This window comes from Gymnoscopelus microlampas, assembly GCF_963454915.1.
Source record: "Gymnoscopelus microlampas genome assembly, chromosome: 7".
Lineage (NCBI taxonomy): Eukaryota > Metazoa > Chordata > Actinopteri > Myctophiformes > Myctophidae > Gymnoscopelus > Gymnoscopelus microlampas.
In genome coordinates, this window is record NC_139944.1 from 11,030,112 (window position 1) to 11,050,199 (window position 20,088).

The following is a 20,088-nucleotide window of genomic DNA, read 5'->3' on the forward strand; positions in this document are numbered from 1 at the left end:
AGTACAACTGAGACTCATAGGCAGATAATTACAATATGAGTATTGTTAGTATTAAAGCTCCATTTTGAATGTGTTGTCAACATGGTAGATACCGTATAAACATAGATACCTCATTGGATGCTGCTGTTCATTGGAGCGACGGTCATTGTGGTCGACATTTCTTTTGCTGGGAAGCCGTACCTCCTAATGCATGTATGCCCCATGAATGTCTGCTGAAGGTGGAGTTCTGTCCATTATTAAATAATCATAACTCACTGATTGAATTCTCAACCGATTTTCACATGGTTTGGTTTGTTAAAAATGTTATGAAATTGAATACTTTGTTAAATTACAAATGTGGATTTTCATATGAAAACAGCTTATCTTACATATAGTAACAGTAATGGTTATACAAGGGAACAAAGTTTTAGTCTCAGGTACCTCTGTACAACTCATATGACCTTGCCTGTGTCTATCCACTAATATTAATAGTGCCCTCTATATTGTTGTTTTTGGTTCATTTGTTGTCTATTTGTACATCTGCTTCTTGTGTTTAACATTTTCATTTTGTTTATCTTCTACTTTTGTGTTAAATTGTAAACTTAATAAACATTGAATAATTTAAAAAAAAAATAGTGCCCTCTATTGACCAGTTTTTCAGCCTGTAGGCCTGTTGGCCTATGTGGAACCTGCTCCAGGGACATGCAGAGAATGGTAGAGGGGCAGGGGCTGACATTTCTAGAAGAGCACTTTTGGCAAAAATAGCTAAAAAAAGTTGATCTACAACCTCACACTGCAGTGAGCTTGTAGATCAGCTATTGTTGGTGTGCGACTGCGCTCAGCCAATAGGGTATAGCCAATACAAGTATAACCAAGCGTTTACAGAGATGCAGCATATAGATATATGGCATGGATTTCTACAAAGGGCAATCATTTAAACATAAAATGCTGCATTGAAGTTCATGAGAGTTTGTAAAAGGCAATTCTCTTGAATGCCTGCCTCTGGGTGTGGCATGGAAAGAGGGTATTTGCATTTCTTTCACAATGGGCAAAAATGGCTGGGGCTGAAGCCCTCTTTGATGTCTATAATGTGTGCATGTACCTGACCTATGTAGAAAATGCTTTTAGGTAACTTCTGTTGGGATTTGACACTAGAATAAATGAAATTGTGCTCTATTGCACTGGGCGAGTTGTATAGATTTGATTGATTGATTGGATACTTTTTTAGTCAGGATTCAGGAATATAAACAGCACATGGTACAGTAAGACTTTAAGGCCAAAAGGATACCACAAAAAAATGTCCTAGGGACTTGTTTTCATTGTGGTCCTATGATGACATGCACATTGTTATCTCTTCTAGAATGATATGACAATGTTGGATTGATTCCATGTTTAATTGTATGGGTCAAGTTCAATGTGTGAATGTCACTGTTGTCCTGACTGTAGGCCTGCTCTAACATATTGTGGTTCCTGCACTCTCATTCATGGGCTCTCATTCTATTCCTGAGTCAAGTGTGACACCAAGTGGTTACATTTGGCATTACAGGTCTTGTTTAGACCAGCTCAACTGTGTGTGTGTGTGTGTGTGTGTGTGTGTGTGTGTGTGTGTGTGTGTGGATCTGTTCCTGGAAGGACAGTGGAGTCTTGTCAACAGGACAGAGGCTACCAGTGGTGAGCCGCGCGCGCAGGCATGTGCACATAGACACTCAGCTCAGTGCTAGTTGAAATACTGTATTCAACATGTAATTATATTTCTTATTTTGTTGCATTGTTAATTTGTTGTTTTTATTTTTGTTTCAATTAATTATTTCATTTTCCTTTACATAGACTCACCCACACATACAGTAAGTACTTAAAATAATCAGACAACTTTACTTCATCTTCACTTCAATGACTTTATTTGTTTTTTTAAAGACCCAAGATGACAACATCACTTACATTGCTATCAACAGTGGGTTTTAATAATCATATGAACAGTCACAAGAACTTCCAACAACGGTCAGGGATAACCTTGTGAGTGACTGGTACAGCTCTCGTTCTCGCGTCCTCTGCAAAACGATGGTATCTATTCCAACTTATCACATAATCTGTAGGGTCCCAGTCCTCTACAGGTGGCCCGTGTAACTTGATGAACATCAAGGCTGATACCCGTTTAACCAGTAGCTTTGTACGGATTGGGGTGATGATTAAATTCATCTGGCTGAATCCCCTTTCGCACTCTACAGAATACAATTTATCCATAAAGAGCTGGGAATGGTTGACACCACTGACATGTTTCGCAGTGTCACCCACTGCCAACCTCAGCCGGTGGCAATGCCAGGTCAATATATTAGGATATCGATCAGACAATTGTTCAGCTACTCCAGATTCGCGCCCCAACATGACACTGGCACCATCACTGGCAAATGCAATTAAATGCTCCTTCAAATATGCATCATCAAAGCCATGTCCAGTGAGGCAATTCAACAGATTATTTGTAATCGTTTCAGCTTTTTGGTTGGGAAGCTCAATCAAATCTAGAAAAACAGTGTGTGGTTCTAAGTTCTTTTCTGTTTCACAATTGAGGTACACAATCAGTGTAGTTTTATCTCCCAGGGTAGTTGATTCATCAATCAAAATTGATATTTTACCTTCAATTGCTTGGACAATTTTGCAGATGTTTCTGCGCATTTCTGAACCAACATGGTCGGCTATTTTTGCTGCACTGAATCTTGAGTGCAAGCTAAGGCCAATTTCAACCCCATTTTTTTCCTGTAACTTAAGTAAGTCATAATGATCTAGGAATGGCCTGTCTTTCTGTGCCAGGTAGTATGCAGAGTTGAAAACAGCACACGTAGCCGTCCCATGTAATGCATGATTGTTGCCATTGGATTTCTCAAGTGGCTGATCTTTTGCAGTTTTCTCAAATGGCTGATCTTTTGCAGTTGCGTGTATCTTTTCTGCCGCCTTGTGACCATGTGTCTCTTTGTGTAGTCCTATTTTCTTCCTAAGATTTTGCAGCAGACATACTCTGTCCTTTCCACTGGGTGCAACGTTGTAGGTACTCCATTGCTTTGACAAATGTGCCCCTTTGGCCTTGTGGATGGATAAACCTGGAATAGAAGAGCACGGCTTGCACCCCAATTTCCCATCTTTGCAGTCAAGCCAGGGGTATTCCTCCTTTTTCTCAGCCCACTTCTCGTCTGTCCATAAAGCGGGGAATGGTGAAGATGAAGAAGAATCAGTATCAGTGGTGGATGAGGAAGTCTTGTCAGGAGTACAGCCACTATCTCCCAGCTAGAAAATGAACAAAGTAAACAGAACACATTAGAAACAATTGTGGTGTATTTTGCACAAGCATGACAATACAGCTGAAAGGAAGTAGAAAGGTCCAGACCAGTAATGTTCCTCAAGTACAGTATTGATACTTTTACTTAAGTAAAACATAAATGAGTACTTTTTCCACCACTGTCTTTAAATCAATAACAGAAAATGTAACACTAGTGCATAGCCATGAGGAACTGGTGTTTATAAATAATATGCATTTTTGTCATATGGACTAATTGATAGAAAACGTAAAAAAAAAACCTCACATTTGTAATGATTATATGCCAAATTTAATAAAAAATAAAAATAGTAGCCCCATCTGATAATAAATAACATGATTTAACAGTTACTTGCCTCAGTGATGATGGCTTCCACAGGCGGTTGAACAACTGATAATCTTCTTCGAGCTTTGAACGTTTTCCTCCCCTCCAACAGTGGTGTGGGTTTCTGATCTTCTACCACATCTGTTTTGTTTCCCAACGACGTCTGAGACTGAGCGTCCACGTGCACGGGTTTTGTAGGCGTCGCAACAAAACGCCGTTTCCTCTGGACTCCTGTCTTGTTGTTGTTTCCCAACGGCTGAGTCGGAGGAGCGTCCACAGGCATGGGTTCTTCAAGCAGGCGGGTAGGCGTAGCGAAACTGAGTTTCTTCTGGATGCATTTCTTCTTGTTCGGTGGGAAGGTGATCGTCGTCATCATTGTGTAGAATTCGCAGACAAGTGAAAGACCTCACCGGTGTGGCTGTTAATACAGTGTAACTGAGGACGTAAGTGGAGAACGCAATGTTATGCAAAGCAGCCAGGTTGAGGCCATTGTTAAGGTGTTAACTGTCAAGCATTCGAACTGTGGTGCACAGTGCCCATGCGTAATGGAGAATAAGCAAAAGTAACTCTTTAGTATCTTTAGCCTGCTGGCATATTTATTACTAGTAGTAGCGCATACAAACGCTCAGCTCAGCTGTGTTTACACTTTTCCCTCTGGAATGCTTCTGGCGCGCTCACTGAGAACGTGATCACGTCACATCCTGAACGTACCGTAAGCCCTGTACAAGTTGTGCAACACAATACAAATAGGCTACCGTAATAGTCAGATTGATTGATTGATTGATGTACTTTATTTAGTAAGACATGAGAACAACAGTACATGGAAGTACAAATTCACAATACAAGGTCTACTAAACTGGAAGACTCATAAAAGCACTGAGCTTGTTTCAAATGAGTTCCCCACGCACACAAATCATGATGACATATAAGAGACAGACAGATATACACAACTACTATAGAATGTCATACAATCAGTTTACAGGATACTGGTATGAAGAGTGAGAAATATGTACAAAAGAAGAAGGAGAGAGGGGGGGGGGGGTAGGGGGGTAGGTTAGGTTAGGACTTAGACAGGGGCCATTTTCCAATTGCAGCCTCCTGAAGGTGTATCTTTAGGGCAGTTTTGAAAGAGAGTAGGGTTTTACACTCCTTTACTCCTTTTGGTAGGGCGTTCCACATTCTTGATGAATAGCATGAGAACGAGTTACTTCCCTTTGTTGAGCCAAAAAAGGGTTGGACAAGGTTTGTGGAGCTGCCTCTGGTATTGTGATCATGGACATCATTAACATTTTGGAAGTATTTTGACAAATACAGGGGGATCCCAATGTTGTGGTATATCTTGAAGACCAGGCCCATAGCAAGTTGCTGTACCCTGTCCTCAACCCTAAGCCATCCAATCCTATCAAAATGATCAGGGGTTAGATGGGTTTTGTAATTGAGGCCAAGAAGTAGCCTTACAAGTTTGTTTTGGGATAATGAGGGTTAGGGTTAGGAGGGCAGGATGAGTCACCAGAACCAACGGGTGTTTTTGATGAATCTAACATGGTTAAAATGAAGTTTGAAGTTACAATGGGTTTGTATAGGAAGGGGGTGTGTCTGATAAAATGAATATCAAATATCTAAATAATGAATCAAGCAACTTAAAAACGGTCTGGGGGGTTCACAAAGGCCTGAGTAGATGATAAAATGACCAAAAGTTTTTTTGAAAGTGAAATATCACTTTAATTCCTAATAATATAGTAATCGACAGAGGGCCCCACCCTGATAAGCACTTGGAGTGCATAGGAGTTGAGGCATTCAAACCCTTCACCCTTTAAACATATACATTGGCTATTTGAAAATGGCAGATCTACAAGTTCACAACGTGCCGATGCGATGCATTGTGAGCTTGTAGATCTGTTATTTTCAAAAATAATCTTGAAGAAAATTTGGAAAAAAATGGAATATTTTTAAACCATTCTAACAACACACATCTTGAATGGGGGTCCTTGGCATCAAATATTTTCAGATGGGGAGGGTCTGCAGACAAATACATATTCATTTGGGGGTCCTTCACTTGCGACACGTTGTGAGCTTGAAGATTGGCTATTTCGGGCGCATACGTCACTCACTGCCTTCACTTTATTTTGAAGTATTTGTTTCCTGTGTGGGAGGAAATTACGTGTGGAAGTGTTTGGTTTTTCAAAAGTTTGGGCGTTTGTGTGGTTGTTTGAGCTGTTATTCATTGAAATTAAAGTAAAGCTTCTTTATCAAGTAAATAGATCACAACGTGGCCGAAAGGACTGAACGTCTGCTGCTTGCTTTATTTCGAGGTCAGTTACGTTATAAAACTAAACGTTAAAGTTTGTTAGCTTAGCTTTAGCATAGCTGTGTTTCTATGCAACGTTGCCATGTCTGCTTATTATAAGCGACTTTGGGCTTGTTTTTCTGTTTACATGTCGCTTGTAAATATTGTCTGCTGTTTTTTTGTTGGGGGGCTTGTTTCTAAAGTATAGTTGCTTATTTGGGCTTGTTTCCTATTGTTGTTAAACAACAATAGGAAACAATTTCTCCAACATTTTCAAGTGAAGGACCCCCAAATTAATATGTATTTGTCTGCAGACACCCCCCCCCATCTGAAAACATTTGATGCCAGGGACCCCCATTCAAGATGTGTGTTGTTAGAATGGTTTAAAAATATTCAATTTTTTTCAGATTTTCTTCAAGATTCTTTTTGAAAATAGCAGATCTACAAGCTCACAATGCATCGCATCTTCGCGTTGTGAGCTTGTAGATCTGCCATTTTCAAATAGCCAATGTATAGTTTAAAGAACATCCTAACACTCCAAGTGCATCAGGGTGGGGGGGTCCCCCAGTCGATTATTTTGGGGGTGTCACGGCCTGAAAAGGTCGACCAGGACCCCCTAGTTGAGAGAGAGATGAAGCAGGGACCCCCTCTATATTGTATAACATTGTGTTTCAGATGAAACCTTTTTTGTTTACTTGGTCTTCTCCTTTTCCCCTCTACACCTATACCTCTTTGCCAAAAAATAGCCGATCTACAAGCTCACAACGCCTCGCAGCGTGAGGCGTTGTGAGCTTGTAGATCTGCTATTTTTGGCTAAAGTTCACCCCAGAAAAGGGATGGGGTTACGGTAAAAAAAAAAGAAAGATATTACACAAAGATTTGGCGGACCCCCTGTAGTAACTCTGAGGACCCCCTAGGTGCCCCGGACCCCCTGTTGAAGACCCCTGATGTAGACCATTCATACTCAAACCTTTTAATGTCAAAGACCCTCAGTTTGATATGATTAGACCACAGACTCTTAATACCTGTACTCTTGGACCCAAATCTATCACTGTATAATCCTCAGTGTTAATTTAACTCTGAGTGTGCACAAATGTACATTTGTATAAATGTACAAAAGTACATTTATACACACACACACACACACACACACACACACACACACACACACACACACACACACACACACACACACACACCCTCGGTGTTACAGGTCTGTAAGGGTCCATTTGGACCCATGGTGGTCCCCAGGGCCCAGACCAGACGTTGAGAACCACTGTTCTAGACTTCGTTGGGAGTGTAGACTTCTATACTGTAGCTGTGTGTGCAGTTGTTGAAAAGAGTGTTTTATTTTAGAATCACTCAGCTCTGAGTTAAAGGGTGTGTACGTGATATTTCTTTGTTAAAATAAGAGTTAAATAGCTATATTGTGATAATAATCATTGCTATAGAGTGTTTGGTCCTCTCCAACTCTTTAGTAAACAAAAAATAAATTTCCAGCTTTCCAGGTTGGGATGTCATGAATTTCATCCAATCATCAGGAAAGATAGATAACTCATACATACAGGATAAACAAGTGAAATTGGAAGGGATGAAAAATGGTTTCTCTCACCTGATTGGATGAAATTTGCAACACACCTGAACATGTGTTTTCTCTTTAATAAAGAGCTGGAGAGACAGGGAGACCCCTGTTACTGAACAAACACTCCACAGCAATGATTACAGTCACATTATAGAGCTTTAACTTTTTTTTAACAAAAAACCTTGTTGTGTTAACCAAAACATATAGCTTACCCTACCTTTTAATAATGTCTTTATTAATGTCAACATGTTTATTTTCAGTATGTCAGACATTGAATCCAGCATCTCGTCTCTGTTGAGGAGTTCTGGACATCTGAAGAGCGGCTTATTACCTTCACACCTTGATAAAACCATTACTTACAAAGACAAGGTAGACTTGTAGTTGTTGTTACTTGTAACACAGTTCTTTGTCTGTACTACAGTATACTGCACATAATATCAATTGATTAACTGTTTAATTGTTTATGATGTGTATCAGGAGTATGAGTCAGCGACAGAGGCCCTGGAAGCTTACATCTCAGACTTTGAGCGTTCTCATCAGACTGGCAGACTGCAGCTTCCTGTGACATCAAACACAACACACACAAACACACACCGTATGTATCTCATTTTATTATAACTAATACTAGTATATTACTAATACTACTACTATCACCATACTATGATTACCAGTATTACTACTATTACTATTAATACTACTTACTAGCCTGGCATGGACAGTACTCTCATCACAAAAGTCAAATAATTGTCGATATATCGGCCAAGATTGATATACACACTACTAATTTAGATTTGATTTAATATGGTTTTGACCTATTGACCCCCGACCTCCTGAGACTGGGAGGCCTGACGGCAAGACCAACTTACTACTTACATGTTTGACTTCATCTTTTCATTAAACTCTCGTCATTGTTTCTTTTTTTTCTTTTTTTACATAGTTTTCGGGGAGAGTATGACCACTAGTAGAGAGCTAGACTTCCCATTTATACCAGGCTGTCGCCATAGAGACCCAGACATTTTTTCCATGACGACCGAGGAACTACTGACCCTCCCGTACGATGGCTCACTGCCTGTCACTCACACCTCTGCACACATACAAGGTAAACACAATACTATACTATACATACTATACCACAGGGGTGCCATGTTTTGTGCGCGACCCTGGGGGCTGAACTTGACCTAGATCAGCCCCCCCCCGCCGGGACCGGATTTTTTTTCATTGAGTTCTTTATTTACAGTTTGCCAATAGTGCAGTGGTACGATTTTACAGGGGCTTTTATGACACCCTACTCACTTTTCAGCTTCACCTTAAACAGTTTAATTATTTTAGAGATTTGAGCTGCATTCATGTCATTAAAGGTGCTATTTTCGTTTCATTTTAGTTATACAATAAATAGCCATTATAATGTATAAGGAAGGTAAAATAAACATTACAGTAATTGCAATCAAACTTTAAAAAAATCAATTAAACAGTTCAATTGTTTTCTGCTATTTTCGTTTCATTTTAGTTATAGAGGGCCATTGTAATTTATAAGGAATGTATAATAAACATTACAGTAATTGCACTCAAACTTAAAAAAAAACACATTAAACAGTTTAATTGTTTTGAGCTGCATTCATGTTATGAAAGGTGCTATTTTCGTTTCATTTTAGTTATACAGTAAAATCAATCAAACTAAAAGAATTAGAGAAGAAACAAGAAGAATCAGGTTTATTGTCACATTATGACTATACAGAGTACAGACTACAGAGCAGATTTACAAGGGCTGATGGCTGGGTGGGGGTGTTACATTCCTGCACTATTGTTCTATAGGTGTTAACGGCCGGGGCGTTGAATGCGTCTCGCGGCCGTCGCGGGCACCATTTAAACCTTCAGAGAGCTGCTTTGCGCTATAGTCATGGAAATTAGATTGGGCCCCGATCTGAGGGTCTCATCAGTGGAGCGTGGGGGCTGTGGACCCGGCGCCCCCACGTGATCGGCGCCCTTGCTATACCAGCCGCCAAAGAGAAATTGGAATGCATGCCCCGCTTGTTAATGCAATAACCGTTGTGCCTGTAGTCAGAGTATCCAGTGCGGTATCCACTAACATACGATGATTGACCTAAAGTTGAGATACTGGGATCCCTGATGTTGTAAAAAAAACGCTGACTTTGTGTTGATGACAAAATGCAGAAGAAGCGCTTATGAGGAAGTAAATTAAATACTGCTGCTGTAATAAAACAGAGAGAATACTTTGGGGGGAAATAGTGGATAGACTGAATGTGTGTCTAACCCCATGCTGACTTCACAGAATAAATCTCCATGGTAACTAATGTGGCATAGATAAACATATCCAGGATAACTTGCTAAATTAATAAATCTGGCTACAAGATAACTTGGCTTTCATGAAACCGATTCATGGCTAAGCCAAGATACATTCATCCAGGATAGCTTATAAATCCTGGGTTAATCCGCTATCTAGGTTTCCTGGAACGGGCCCCTGCTTGTATTCAGTGTCTGACCCAGGAACAGCTGTACAACAACACCAGACACAGAGAACACAGGTAGGAATTGGTATCGTATATTTATCAATTCCAATTCTTATTCCTGTTCTGCTGATCGATTCCAATTCTTATCGATTCCCTCTTCATTCTTTTGCATTACTACAGTTACTTTACTACAGTAAATAAATAGTAGCAGTACCCGAGGTACAACGGTTGTTTTAAATTAACCAAACACAATTGTACCTGTAAACTAAGGTTACATCAATTGTCAACTTTAAAGGAGATATCCAACCTTGAATGGTATTTGCTTTGATGTGTCGCTAATCACTCACCAACATATCAGGGGCACTAGTTGATTTTTTTCATAGAAGCCCCTATTGTCCATTGTGGAGACCTCTTCCACCGGCAGAATGGGAGTATGTGTAACAACGAAACTCGCCTATTTTAGCAGCTCCAAACGTTTTTCTTTCACAAATCCCCTCTATGCAGTGTCCTGGCACTCTCACACGCACTGTTTGTCACTTATGAGAGGACAGGGAGCGATACACGCAAAATCTCGCAGGACGTGAGAATCTCGAGTTGAGTTCACGCATCAGAGCCGTTCTGTACGAACGGCAGCTCATGTGTGACAAACAATGCATGTGAGAGTGCTAGGACACTGCATAGAGGGGATTTGTGAAAGAAAAACTAACCGTTCAAGAGTGGATCTCTCCTTTAAGAACTGTAATGAATGGTAAACTCACACGTTTATTCCAACACAATGGAAAGCAGTTGCAGTCAAACCTTGTTGTACACTTTATTTATAGGAAACCTACTGGACTCATAAATCAGTAGTTCTCAGTACCCCCAAATTGATATGTATTTGCCACTTGTATACGCCACAGTCATATAGTATGATGGTATCTTTATTTGATGGTCTAATTTGATCTCTCCTCTCAGATCAGTATTAGATGTAACGAGACAGACTGAATCATTGTGTCCTATCCATAGAGACTCTAAGGTGAGAAACATTGTTATATAACTGAACTTAAAGCAATATTATATGGTACTTCCCATATAGTTATGTATCATAATAACGCTATGGTACTTCTGATAAAACCACGTCAGTGGCCTTGTGGTTAGTGTGTCCGCCGCCCTGGGGCATACCAAAGACCCAATGACTGTAATACAGTCACTGTTTTGGATTTTCAATTCAAACATACCCCATGTCTGTATTGCATACTACCGTACATTCATGGTGCTGGAACACCCTACATAGAATAAAGTCTGTTCTATTCTATTCTATGTACAACTGCATTCTATTCTGGATTTGCTTCCGTACGCTGTGGCTAAGTTTCACATACGGTTCTCAGAACCTAATTTGGGCCCTGCTCAGAAGGTGGTAAAAAAACAGAAAAACAAAAACTTGTTGTGGAAGGTTCCGGGTTACCCTTCATAGTGGAAAAGAGACATTAGATGTAGTTAAAAACACATATCCCAACATGTAAAAGTGTCCTGCATGTCTTGATTAGACATCATCTTTTTTCATGGACTCGAGGATCGCTTTAACTTGACTTTGTGGTCGTTTAAATTTGTACTTGTCTTGAGAACCACTGATCTAAAGTTTTAACGCCTCACTTCCTGCATGTCTTTGATAGACATCTTTTGTTCAGGAACCTTAAGAAGAATTGTGCCACTTTGGTTTAAAATCTAGGATCACCTTAACTTGATTTAGTATTTAATTACATTTTATTGTGACTTGTCATGACCGAAGAAGACAGTGACGGATTAACGTTGAACGTTACTGAATGATTGTATGAAAGATGAACTTTACATGATCAGCCGACTTGATTTAACAACACTGATGAGTTTACACTGTGAAATAATGAACAAAATGAATTCATTTATTCATTTCTAATTTACACACTAAACGTTATGGGGGCTTGAAAACCCTTCCAGAGTGGAAGTCTTTGAAAACGCTCTGCATCTCCATGTAAACGGGCAACACAGGGAATCCGTTTTCGATCACTGTTGCGCGTCTAAACGCAGAATAAAAAGCACAACGGCACTTTGCCGTTTACACTAGAGACCGTTGTCGTCTAAACGTGGCCTTAATCACCCATATGTTTTCATAATCTTTACAACACTATGAATTGAAGTGTCTAAGTTTAATCATTTCTGATCATATTTAATATTCAGACTTGCGGTGTCCCTGGGTGGCTGAACGACCCCAGTCTGACCCCGATGACCTTTGACCCTTCTCATACACTTGACCACACAGGTACGTCGACAAACTCATTATAACTGGTATACAACTTTTATACTTGTGAGGAGTCTGCATGTTTGCATGCTGGTTGCATGTAAACCATTCCAAATAGATTCCCAAACCGTTTTTTCCCTTTTTGTTAATGTCTAATGTGTGTGTGTGTGTGTGTGTGTGTGTGTGTGTGTGTGTGTGTGTGTGTGTGTGTGTGTTCAGCTCCCTCTTGGCTCAGAGATATAGAGGAGGAGGATAGAGTGATGAAGAACAAACGGGTAAACAACAATCTCACATTTTAATAATCTCAAAACATTACAGAATGTAAATTAATAAGAAAGTTACAGTTAAGTGCCTTCCTCATGGACACTTTGACATGATGGGTCGGCTGGGAGGTGAACTGAAAGCAAAAGACTGTTTATAACATATGTGAAGTATAAAACAGTCCTGCTTGAGAGCTTGTAGCTTTATTGATTATTAATGAACAATTATTATGACTGATGCGCCTGTCTGTCCGTCCTTCAGGGCTGTGAGAAGGAGGCGAGACAGGCTGTAGAGAGAGACAGGTGCTCAGAGCAGGATTTTGAAGGTAGGAAGACATTTTATCCAACACCAAATATACCTGCAATACCCAGAGGCCTTTACTCTGATCTCTCCCAGTGACGCATGCTTATAAATTACGCAGCATAAAAAAAAAGACCCTGATTCTCTTAAGTGTTGTTACTGTATTTCATGTACTTAGCATGATTCTGTAGGCTACATGGTTACGATGATGAGGCGTTATAGTGACTCCCCTCTATCCATTTGATCACTTGACTTCAAGTGCTCTTCAATGACAATAGCTGCACCTTAGCATGTTAATTAATTAGAAAGATGGGGCGTTATATAGGCTACTCCATACTACATTATATTATTATAGTTGGGTGGCATATTATTATTGTTATCCTACAATTTAGCAAGACTAAACTTCCATTCATTGGAAAATTCAAGGGGGGAAATAATAACTGTGAAAGGCAGCAGCATACAGAAGGGTGTTAAAAGGCGATCTAACATAACTAAGAGTGGCAGCCGACCTGGCATTTATGTAATTTAAGTATAAGTATAGGTATACTAACTATAAATGCTCATTAAATGATGTATAAATAAACAGTGCATATATTATATATCAATGTACTTGACCAATGCATAATCCTTTAAATGATTTCACACCAGTAGCTTTGATTTTTTTTTTTTGTTATCATCTCTGTCGTGTGGAAACCTCCCCAAAAACACAAAAAGTTAAAGTATGGAGATGAGGTTTGTGTCTGACAGGTATGAAATCATTTTAGAAGATTTTCAACACTGAGGTTTTATTGCGGGCAGAGAAATGTCTTGATCTGTCTCCCTATCTTTATCCAGTTTGTATACCGTTGCTCAGATCGAAACCTTGTATGTCCAAAACCGTTACTTTTCAGGAAATGGGGGGAAAAAAAGAACCTTTGTTTGTTCCAATGTTCTTATAGTCACAAGCTCTTGTTAATACTTTCCATTTATTCAGTTTTCATAAAACACACTTAACAACTTTTCCCTTATTTTATTTTTTACTTCTATTTAAAAAATGAGCAAGAATATCCAGTCCACTTGTAGAGTGGCTATTTTTGCTACTCTTGTGTGTCCGAAAGTAGGTCATTCATTTACGAAAAAAATTAAAAAATTTAAATATAGAGACAAGGTTTCTGCCCTACAGCAGTTTGATGATGATGATTCATTATTATTATTATTATTATTAATACAGCTGAGCAGCTGCTGGATGCTGATCGCTGGTGGGAAAACCCTCCTGTCACTTTGTGAGTAAAGCTGTTGCTAAACATCTCTGTCAGTCACACTGTGAGTAGTTGTTTATCATTTGACGTTGAAGAAACATCAAAATAACACACTTATATTTACAACTTGCAGTAAGTCTCCAGTATCAGTAGAGGACGCCACAGACAAAGAAATCACCACACAGCCTCTGACAGACAAAGCAGGACAGGTAGGTTGAAGGAATAATCATAGAATAATGATTGTAATACTACTGATAAAATGTATAATTAGTAAACATTGGAAGCCACTTCTGAAATGGGTGTCTAAAGTTGGAGTAAGTGATTAAAAAAAAGGAGGAAAAAAAGTATTGAATAGCTTTGGTGCCAATTTGATACCTCTCCCTAATTGGTCAGAACCGAAATACTAATTTTCCCCTTATTGGGAAACTGTTTCCCAAACTACGGTGGACCGTCCTGCTATTAACAGCCAGTCACTTTAAAAAAGGTTATGGATTGATAAACTGATGGATACTAGTCTGCACCCGGAGATGTGCGCAGGCAAACTATATGCAGGCTTTTGTGTTAATATGCGCTCCGTTTTCATTGTACTTTTGAAGAGGAGCACTGCTGATTTCATCCTGTGGCGTTTGGTGTGGTGTGTGACACTGACAACCCGGTCATTTACGACCCGGCGTCGACTCGTTACCACAACAACCATGAGAAATCCATGTTTAAGCTATTTGTGCTAATAACACAACGTTCATTCGAACATTGCAATCTGTGTCAATCTGCATGCGAGTGCTATGGAGATTATATCCAAAGCGCTCCTCGGCGCATGCAACGCTGTCTGTGTGAACACGGCTCCTAAATCAAAGTCGTATATAACTTAAACCAGGGGTCTTCAACAGGGGGTCCACATAGTTACTACAGGGGGGCCGCCAAATCTTTGTGTGATATGATTTTCTTTTTTACATTAACCACTTAACCACTACATTATCTACATTAACCACTTACAACGCCTCGCACTGCAAGGCGTTGTGTGCTTGTAGATCGTCAATTGTCGGAGAGCAGACCAAGTACAGAGGGAAAGGTCAAGTTTACTAAGTATTGAGTGTTTTAAGTGGTTACATGTCTGAAAATACACATTAACATGAATCCAATATGCACTGATGACAGTGCTGTCAATCAAGTCTATGAAGCTATCCATGAAATCTATGAAAAAGTTAAATCTGCAGCACAATTTTATACAATATATACTGGGGGGTCCCTGCGTCATCTCTCTCAGCTAGGGGGTCCTTGGCCTGAAAAGCGTTGAAGACCCCTGACTTAAAGGTGTGTGGGTGTGTGTGTGTGTGTGTGCGTGTGTGTGTGTGTGTGTGCGCGTGTGTGTGCACGTGCGTGCCCGACCAGCGGATACTGAGCCCATAGCCTGCCTGAACCGTAACCATGACTACCCATCCATCCATAGCACGTTGTCGCATGTGCAGGAACTGCCACGTCACTTTCTGCACATGCTAATGGTCAATGCCCCTGGGCATGTTCAGATAATTTGCTCAACCCCCTGAAAAATGCAGATCAGACAGAATGACAGAGGTTCCTAAAAATATTAGTTAGATGTTAGCTAACGTTACTTGACACTGGTGCTATAGTACCGTCTGTCTGTAGATATCTACTGTATGTAGAATCAATGTGTTTAAGTGATGTAACGTAAGGACAGGGAGACAGAGCAGGTACAAATGCAAACTGATGTCAAACAGAACTCTAAAATGATTGTGTGTAAAATGTTCCATTCAGACTCATGCTGGGAGGAAACACCCAGGACCTGTTGAGACCCTCAAACACATGTTGTTCAACCTGCAAGCTGCACACACACAGGTGAGTACTGTTAAGATAGGATGTTTGTTGTCATTGGATTCAGAATACAATAAAACTCTGTTTGACAACACCCACTCCAAATGGCAGCATAATACAAACACAGCAGCATTACAACAATGAACCTTTAGGTCAAGTCATAAAAAGTCAGTTGTCAAAGATAAGATCATCCATAAGTACATATATAATATGTATGTATGTATATGTATGTGTGTGTGTGTGTGTAGATAGATAGATAGATACATAGATATGCAAACTCATTGCGTGGCACGAAGTGACACGCTATGAGCTTGTATATCTGCTATTTTTGAATAGCCAACCACTGTGCTATATATATTGCTAAAATCTAAAATGACACAGATGCTCTCCCGCTTTGAATGGGTTAAGAGCACTAGTAGTCATATTGTACTATCGTTACTAGCAGTCTTATTGTTGTACTGTACTTACTGCTGTAATTGTTGTACTAGCAGTAGTATCATTGTAGTAGTATTATATATTAGTATTGTAATAGTATTACCAACTGTATTAGTATTGTACCAGCATTATTGGCAGTAGCAGTATTGTACTATTGTATGTTAGCATTACTAACATAGTGTACTATAATTATTATTATTAGTAGTAGTACTTTACTAGCATTACTATAAATATTATTGTACTAATATTTGTGTTACTGTATGTACATTGAATTGTCCTCTATGAAGGTATGTGAGACCCAGTTGAAGGACACTGATTCGGGTGGACTGTCAATACAGAGGTAAAGTCTGATCAACACACACAGTAATTATAAGGAGAACACATGGTAGAAGAAACAGGAAATGAGTAGAAAGAGACGAGAAGGAAATAATAATCTACATGACAGCCCAACAGTCTGAGAAATGTTGGTGTGAGGTTAGCGTATTTAGGGTAAGTTACATTATAATGCATGCTGTTGGACCAAAAGTAATTTCACCCACTGTTTTACACCTGCAAACCTGTGATGTGACTAAGTTGATACTGATTCGGAATGGAAATGAATGGAATGAATCATTGAAACATGGTTAACACAGTTGATGTTTGTGCAGAGCCCTGCATCACCTGGACCACCTGAAGAGTCTGGTTGAAGAATCCACACAAACGGAGAAGGAGAGGAAGGACCAAAGTTGACTCAACCATTACTTTTTTGACTCATGTACACCTCTTGCTCTTTACCACTACAAGAACTAAGTAAAGTGCTGTGTTGTGCTAAAGTATTTCACAGGTTCTGGATTTGTCTCCAATACGCTAAGGCTCAGTTTAAGATATGGTTCTCTTCCCCTGCTCAGGACGTAGTACTAATCCGGGGAACTCAGAACTTACACGTTTTCCAAACTAGCGAAAATAGCCGATCTACAAGCTCGTTGTGAGCGTTGTGAGCTTGTAGATCTGCTATTCTGCTGTTCTAGAATCCTTGAGCAAGGCACCAAACCAACTACCTGCTCACTTATTGAACGTCTTTGTGTATCACAGAGTCTAGTAAATGCATGAGAGAATGTTACACAACAACAACATAGACCATCAATAAACATGGTCATGAAGTTGGTTAAGCGGTTGGCATAGCGGCCGCTTGGGAATTGGAAGGTTCCTGGTTCGATCCCGGGCTCCCACAGGGTTTCTGTCAAAGTGTCGTTGAGCAAGACACTGAACCCCCAACTGCTCACGATGAGCAGGTTGGTGCCTTGGTTTCCTCTGCCATCTGTGTGTGCGTGTGTGTGTGTGTGTGAACAGAGTTGCCTCCGCATTTAGATGAACATGTCATTGTTTGTTGGTTGACAACGTGCCAAAAATCATTCAATTAAGGTGTTATATCTTTAAAGTGTTGTATCATTAAAGTGTTGTATTAACCCATTAAAACCGGGAAAGCATCTGTGTCATTTTAGATTTTAGCATTAGCTATTCCAAAATTGTAGATCTAAAAGCTCACAGTGTGTCACTTCGTGCCGTGCTGCGAGCTTGTACATCTACTTTCTGCTATTTTTGAACATGTTTGAAAAATATTGAATACTTTTGATTATTTTACTCACATTTTATCCTCTTGGGGTCCTTGGCACAAAACGTTTTCAGATGGGGTTCCGTGGCCAAATATCAATTTGGCGGTCCTTGGCAAAAACAGGTTGGAGAACTACTGTTTTAGAGGGCATTTGTAGAACCGGTCTTAATGGGTTTAAAGTGTTAGAAATACTGCATGGTGGTTGTATGCCCCTGCCAATCAGTGTCAGTTTACATGTGTTTCCGCCCACACTCATACAGTATGTAGCATAGTCTGAAGAATATGAATATATTCATCTAAGCTTATTTTACATCAATAGGCTCTATGCACAGCAGCCATATTGGAAAGAAATTGGGCCTCTTCCTTACATTATGTTACCAATGAAACAAATGGAGGGTCTGTTCCATTCTGATGTTACTGTATGCTTAGAAGGTTTATTTATGTAGCTCTGGCTCCCTCTAGTGTCCTCTGTGTGTCATAGTCCAATTAGTTCAGAATACCACATATGGGGGAAAAACTGATGTTTTGAAATGATAACCAATTGTTTATTACTGAAAAAAGGTTGATTATTATCTCTGAAAATTCACATTAAAATTAATCTAACATATTAATAGAAAAGAGAATGTTCTCAACCTGTTTCTTCTGTTTTCTCAATTCTACTATTCTACTATTGTATAATCTAGGATTTAAATTACAATAATATTTTTATCATATCTTTAGAGCAATGGTTCTCAAAGTGTGGTCTGGGGACCCCCAGGGGTCCTTGAGGGAATTCAAGGAGGTCCACAGCAAACGATGAACAGTTTAACCACTTTAACCCTATGTTATCCTTTGTTTTAAAATAACCGATCAACACGCTCACAACGCATCCCATTATTGCCCATTTTGAGCTTGTAGATTGGCTATTTTCAAAACATTTTCATAAATCTTGAAAGTTTTCCCTGGCAGAAAATATTTTCAGATGGGGTCTGCGGCCAAATGCATGTCAATTTGGGGGTCCTGGACATGAAAATGTTTGAGAACCACTGCTCGGGCCTGAAATTATAATCTAACTACCCAAACAGACCCGGGTGAGTTGAAGCCCAAGACCCATACCCACCCCATAACCCCACCCCCAAGACACACGCGCACACACACACACACACACACGCACACGCACACACAACCACACAGAGGTTAATAGATCACAGACCAGATACATCCAAAGATTAAATCAAATCACACTGTGTAAAATTAGATATTTGCTTTTATTTTTTCACTTTTCCCCCATATCCCTCTCCAAAAGAGAAGTACAATGATCATTAGTCTTTCATAAAAAAAAGACAACAAACAAAAATAAAATGAAAATAAAAATGAAACTACAACAATGAAGTTCATCAACAACATGTCAGTCATCTCATGAAATGTTTCAAAGATTGGGGGTTATGTTCGTAACCTAAAGTTCTCCAGCTTATTCTTAAATCTCTCTAATGTGCTTTCTGTCTCGAGTTTCCACAAGAGAATAATCCTCTCCATCAGCATAGAAAAATATGATATGACATAGAATACAACTTTATACCATTCAGGAAAAAAAACAATAATAATTACACAATATCAATTCATACAGTGCTGTGATGAAAATGATCAATATGGGCCCAATCCAAAGTAGTCAAGCCACAGTGCTACTTTTTACTTATAGCTCTAATTTATTAATAATTAATTGTTGGATTAATTGATAGGCTATTAAAGTAGTAGGACACTTTGGTAGAAGTTTGGTTTGTGTCAAGATGTAACTAGTCCTATTGGCAAGATGTATCGCTCTGTTGCACAGATTAGAAATAAATAATATTTCGTCTCGTTGACTTCCATCGTATGATGAAACAGCTCTCAAAGTCACTCTTTTAGCACATAAAGAATGCAAATGAAGCTGATTCTGACGGTACATGGCATCACACAACACAGTACGGAGAGCGTTATAAAGAAAAATGTAAACTTCCTGTTCTACTATTTGAAGATCTGGATCCTCAGGCGGAGACTTTTTCTTTCCTTCCTTCCTCTGAAAATGGCAAAATCAACAGGAAGTTAAATGTTTTCTTTAAAACAGTCTTCGTACTGTGTCTGTGATGTTATACATTGTCAGAATCAGCTTTGTTTGTGTTCATTTATGTGTTAAAAGAGTGACTTTGAGAGCTGTGTCATCATACAATGGAAGTCAATTAGACACCTTTTGGATTCATATTTTCCAATCAACCGCA

At 39.4% G+C, this 20,088-nt stretch overlaps 2 protein-coding genes across 5 annotated transcripts; one reads left to right on the forward strand and one right to left on the reverse strand.

The window, feature by feature from the left end:
* Positions 1 to 1,938: 1,938 nt before the first annotated feature.
* Positions 1,939 to 4,213, reverse strand: LOC311049703 (E3 SUMO-protein ligase KIAA1586-like). 2 transcript variants are annotated; one of them, XM_084063481.1, is made up of 3 exons: positions 3,817 to 4,213; positions 3,640 to 3,771; positions 1,939 to 3,255 (listed from the first exon to the last, which is right to left on the reverse strand). In XM_084063481.1, exons 1-3 carry the CDS (start codon positions 3,982 to 3,984, stop codon positions 1,957 to 1,959), a joined length of 1,599 nt encoding a protein of 532 aa, XP_083919607.1. In that variant the 5' UTR covers positions 3,985 to 4,213; the 3' UTR covers positions 1,939 to 1,956. The 2 variants fall into 2 exon arrangements, with proteins under 2 accessions (XP_083919607.1, XP_083919606.1); XM_084063480.1 differs by having other exon boundaries at positions 3,640 to 4,213.
* cUnh18orf54 (chromosome Un C18orf54 homolog) lies at positions 3,865 to 18,329 on the forward strand. 3 transcript variants are annotated; one of them, XM_084063484.1, is made up of 14 exons: positions 3,865 to 3,910; positions 7,738 to 7,846; positions 7,955 to 8,072; positions 8,415 to 8,576; positions 9,939 to 10,020; positions 10,900 to 10,960; positions 12,139 to 12,220; positions 12,419 to 12,474; positions 12,722 to 12,785; positions 13,971 to 14,022; positions 14,132 to 14,207; positions 15,772 to 15,852; positions 16,551 to 16,603; positions 16,911 to 18,329. In XM_084063484.1, the coding sequence occupies exons 2-14, from the start codon at positions 7,739 to 7,741 to the stop codon at positions 16,990 to 16,992; spliced, it is 1,077 nt and encodes a 358-aa protein (XP_083919610.1). In that variant the 5' UTR covers positions 3,865 to 3,910; position 7,738; the 3' UTR covers positions 16,993 to 18,329. The 3 variants fall into 3 exon arrangements, with proteins under 3 accessions (XP_083919610.1, XP_083919609.1, XP_083919608.1); XM_084063483.1 differs by lacking the exon at positions 3,865 to 3,910 and adding an exon at positions 3,934 to 4,051; XM_084063482.1 differs by lacking the exon at positions 3,865 to 3,910 and adding an exon at positions 5,788 to 5,920.
* Positions 18,330 to 20,088: the final 1,759 nt, after the last annotated feature.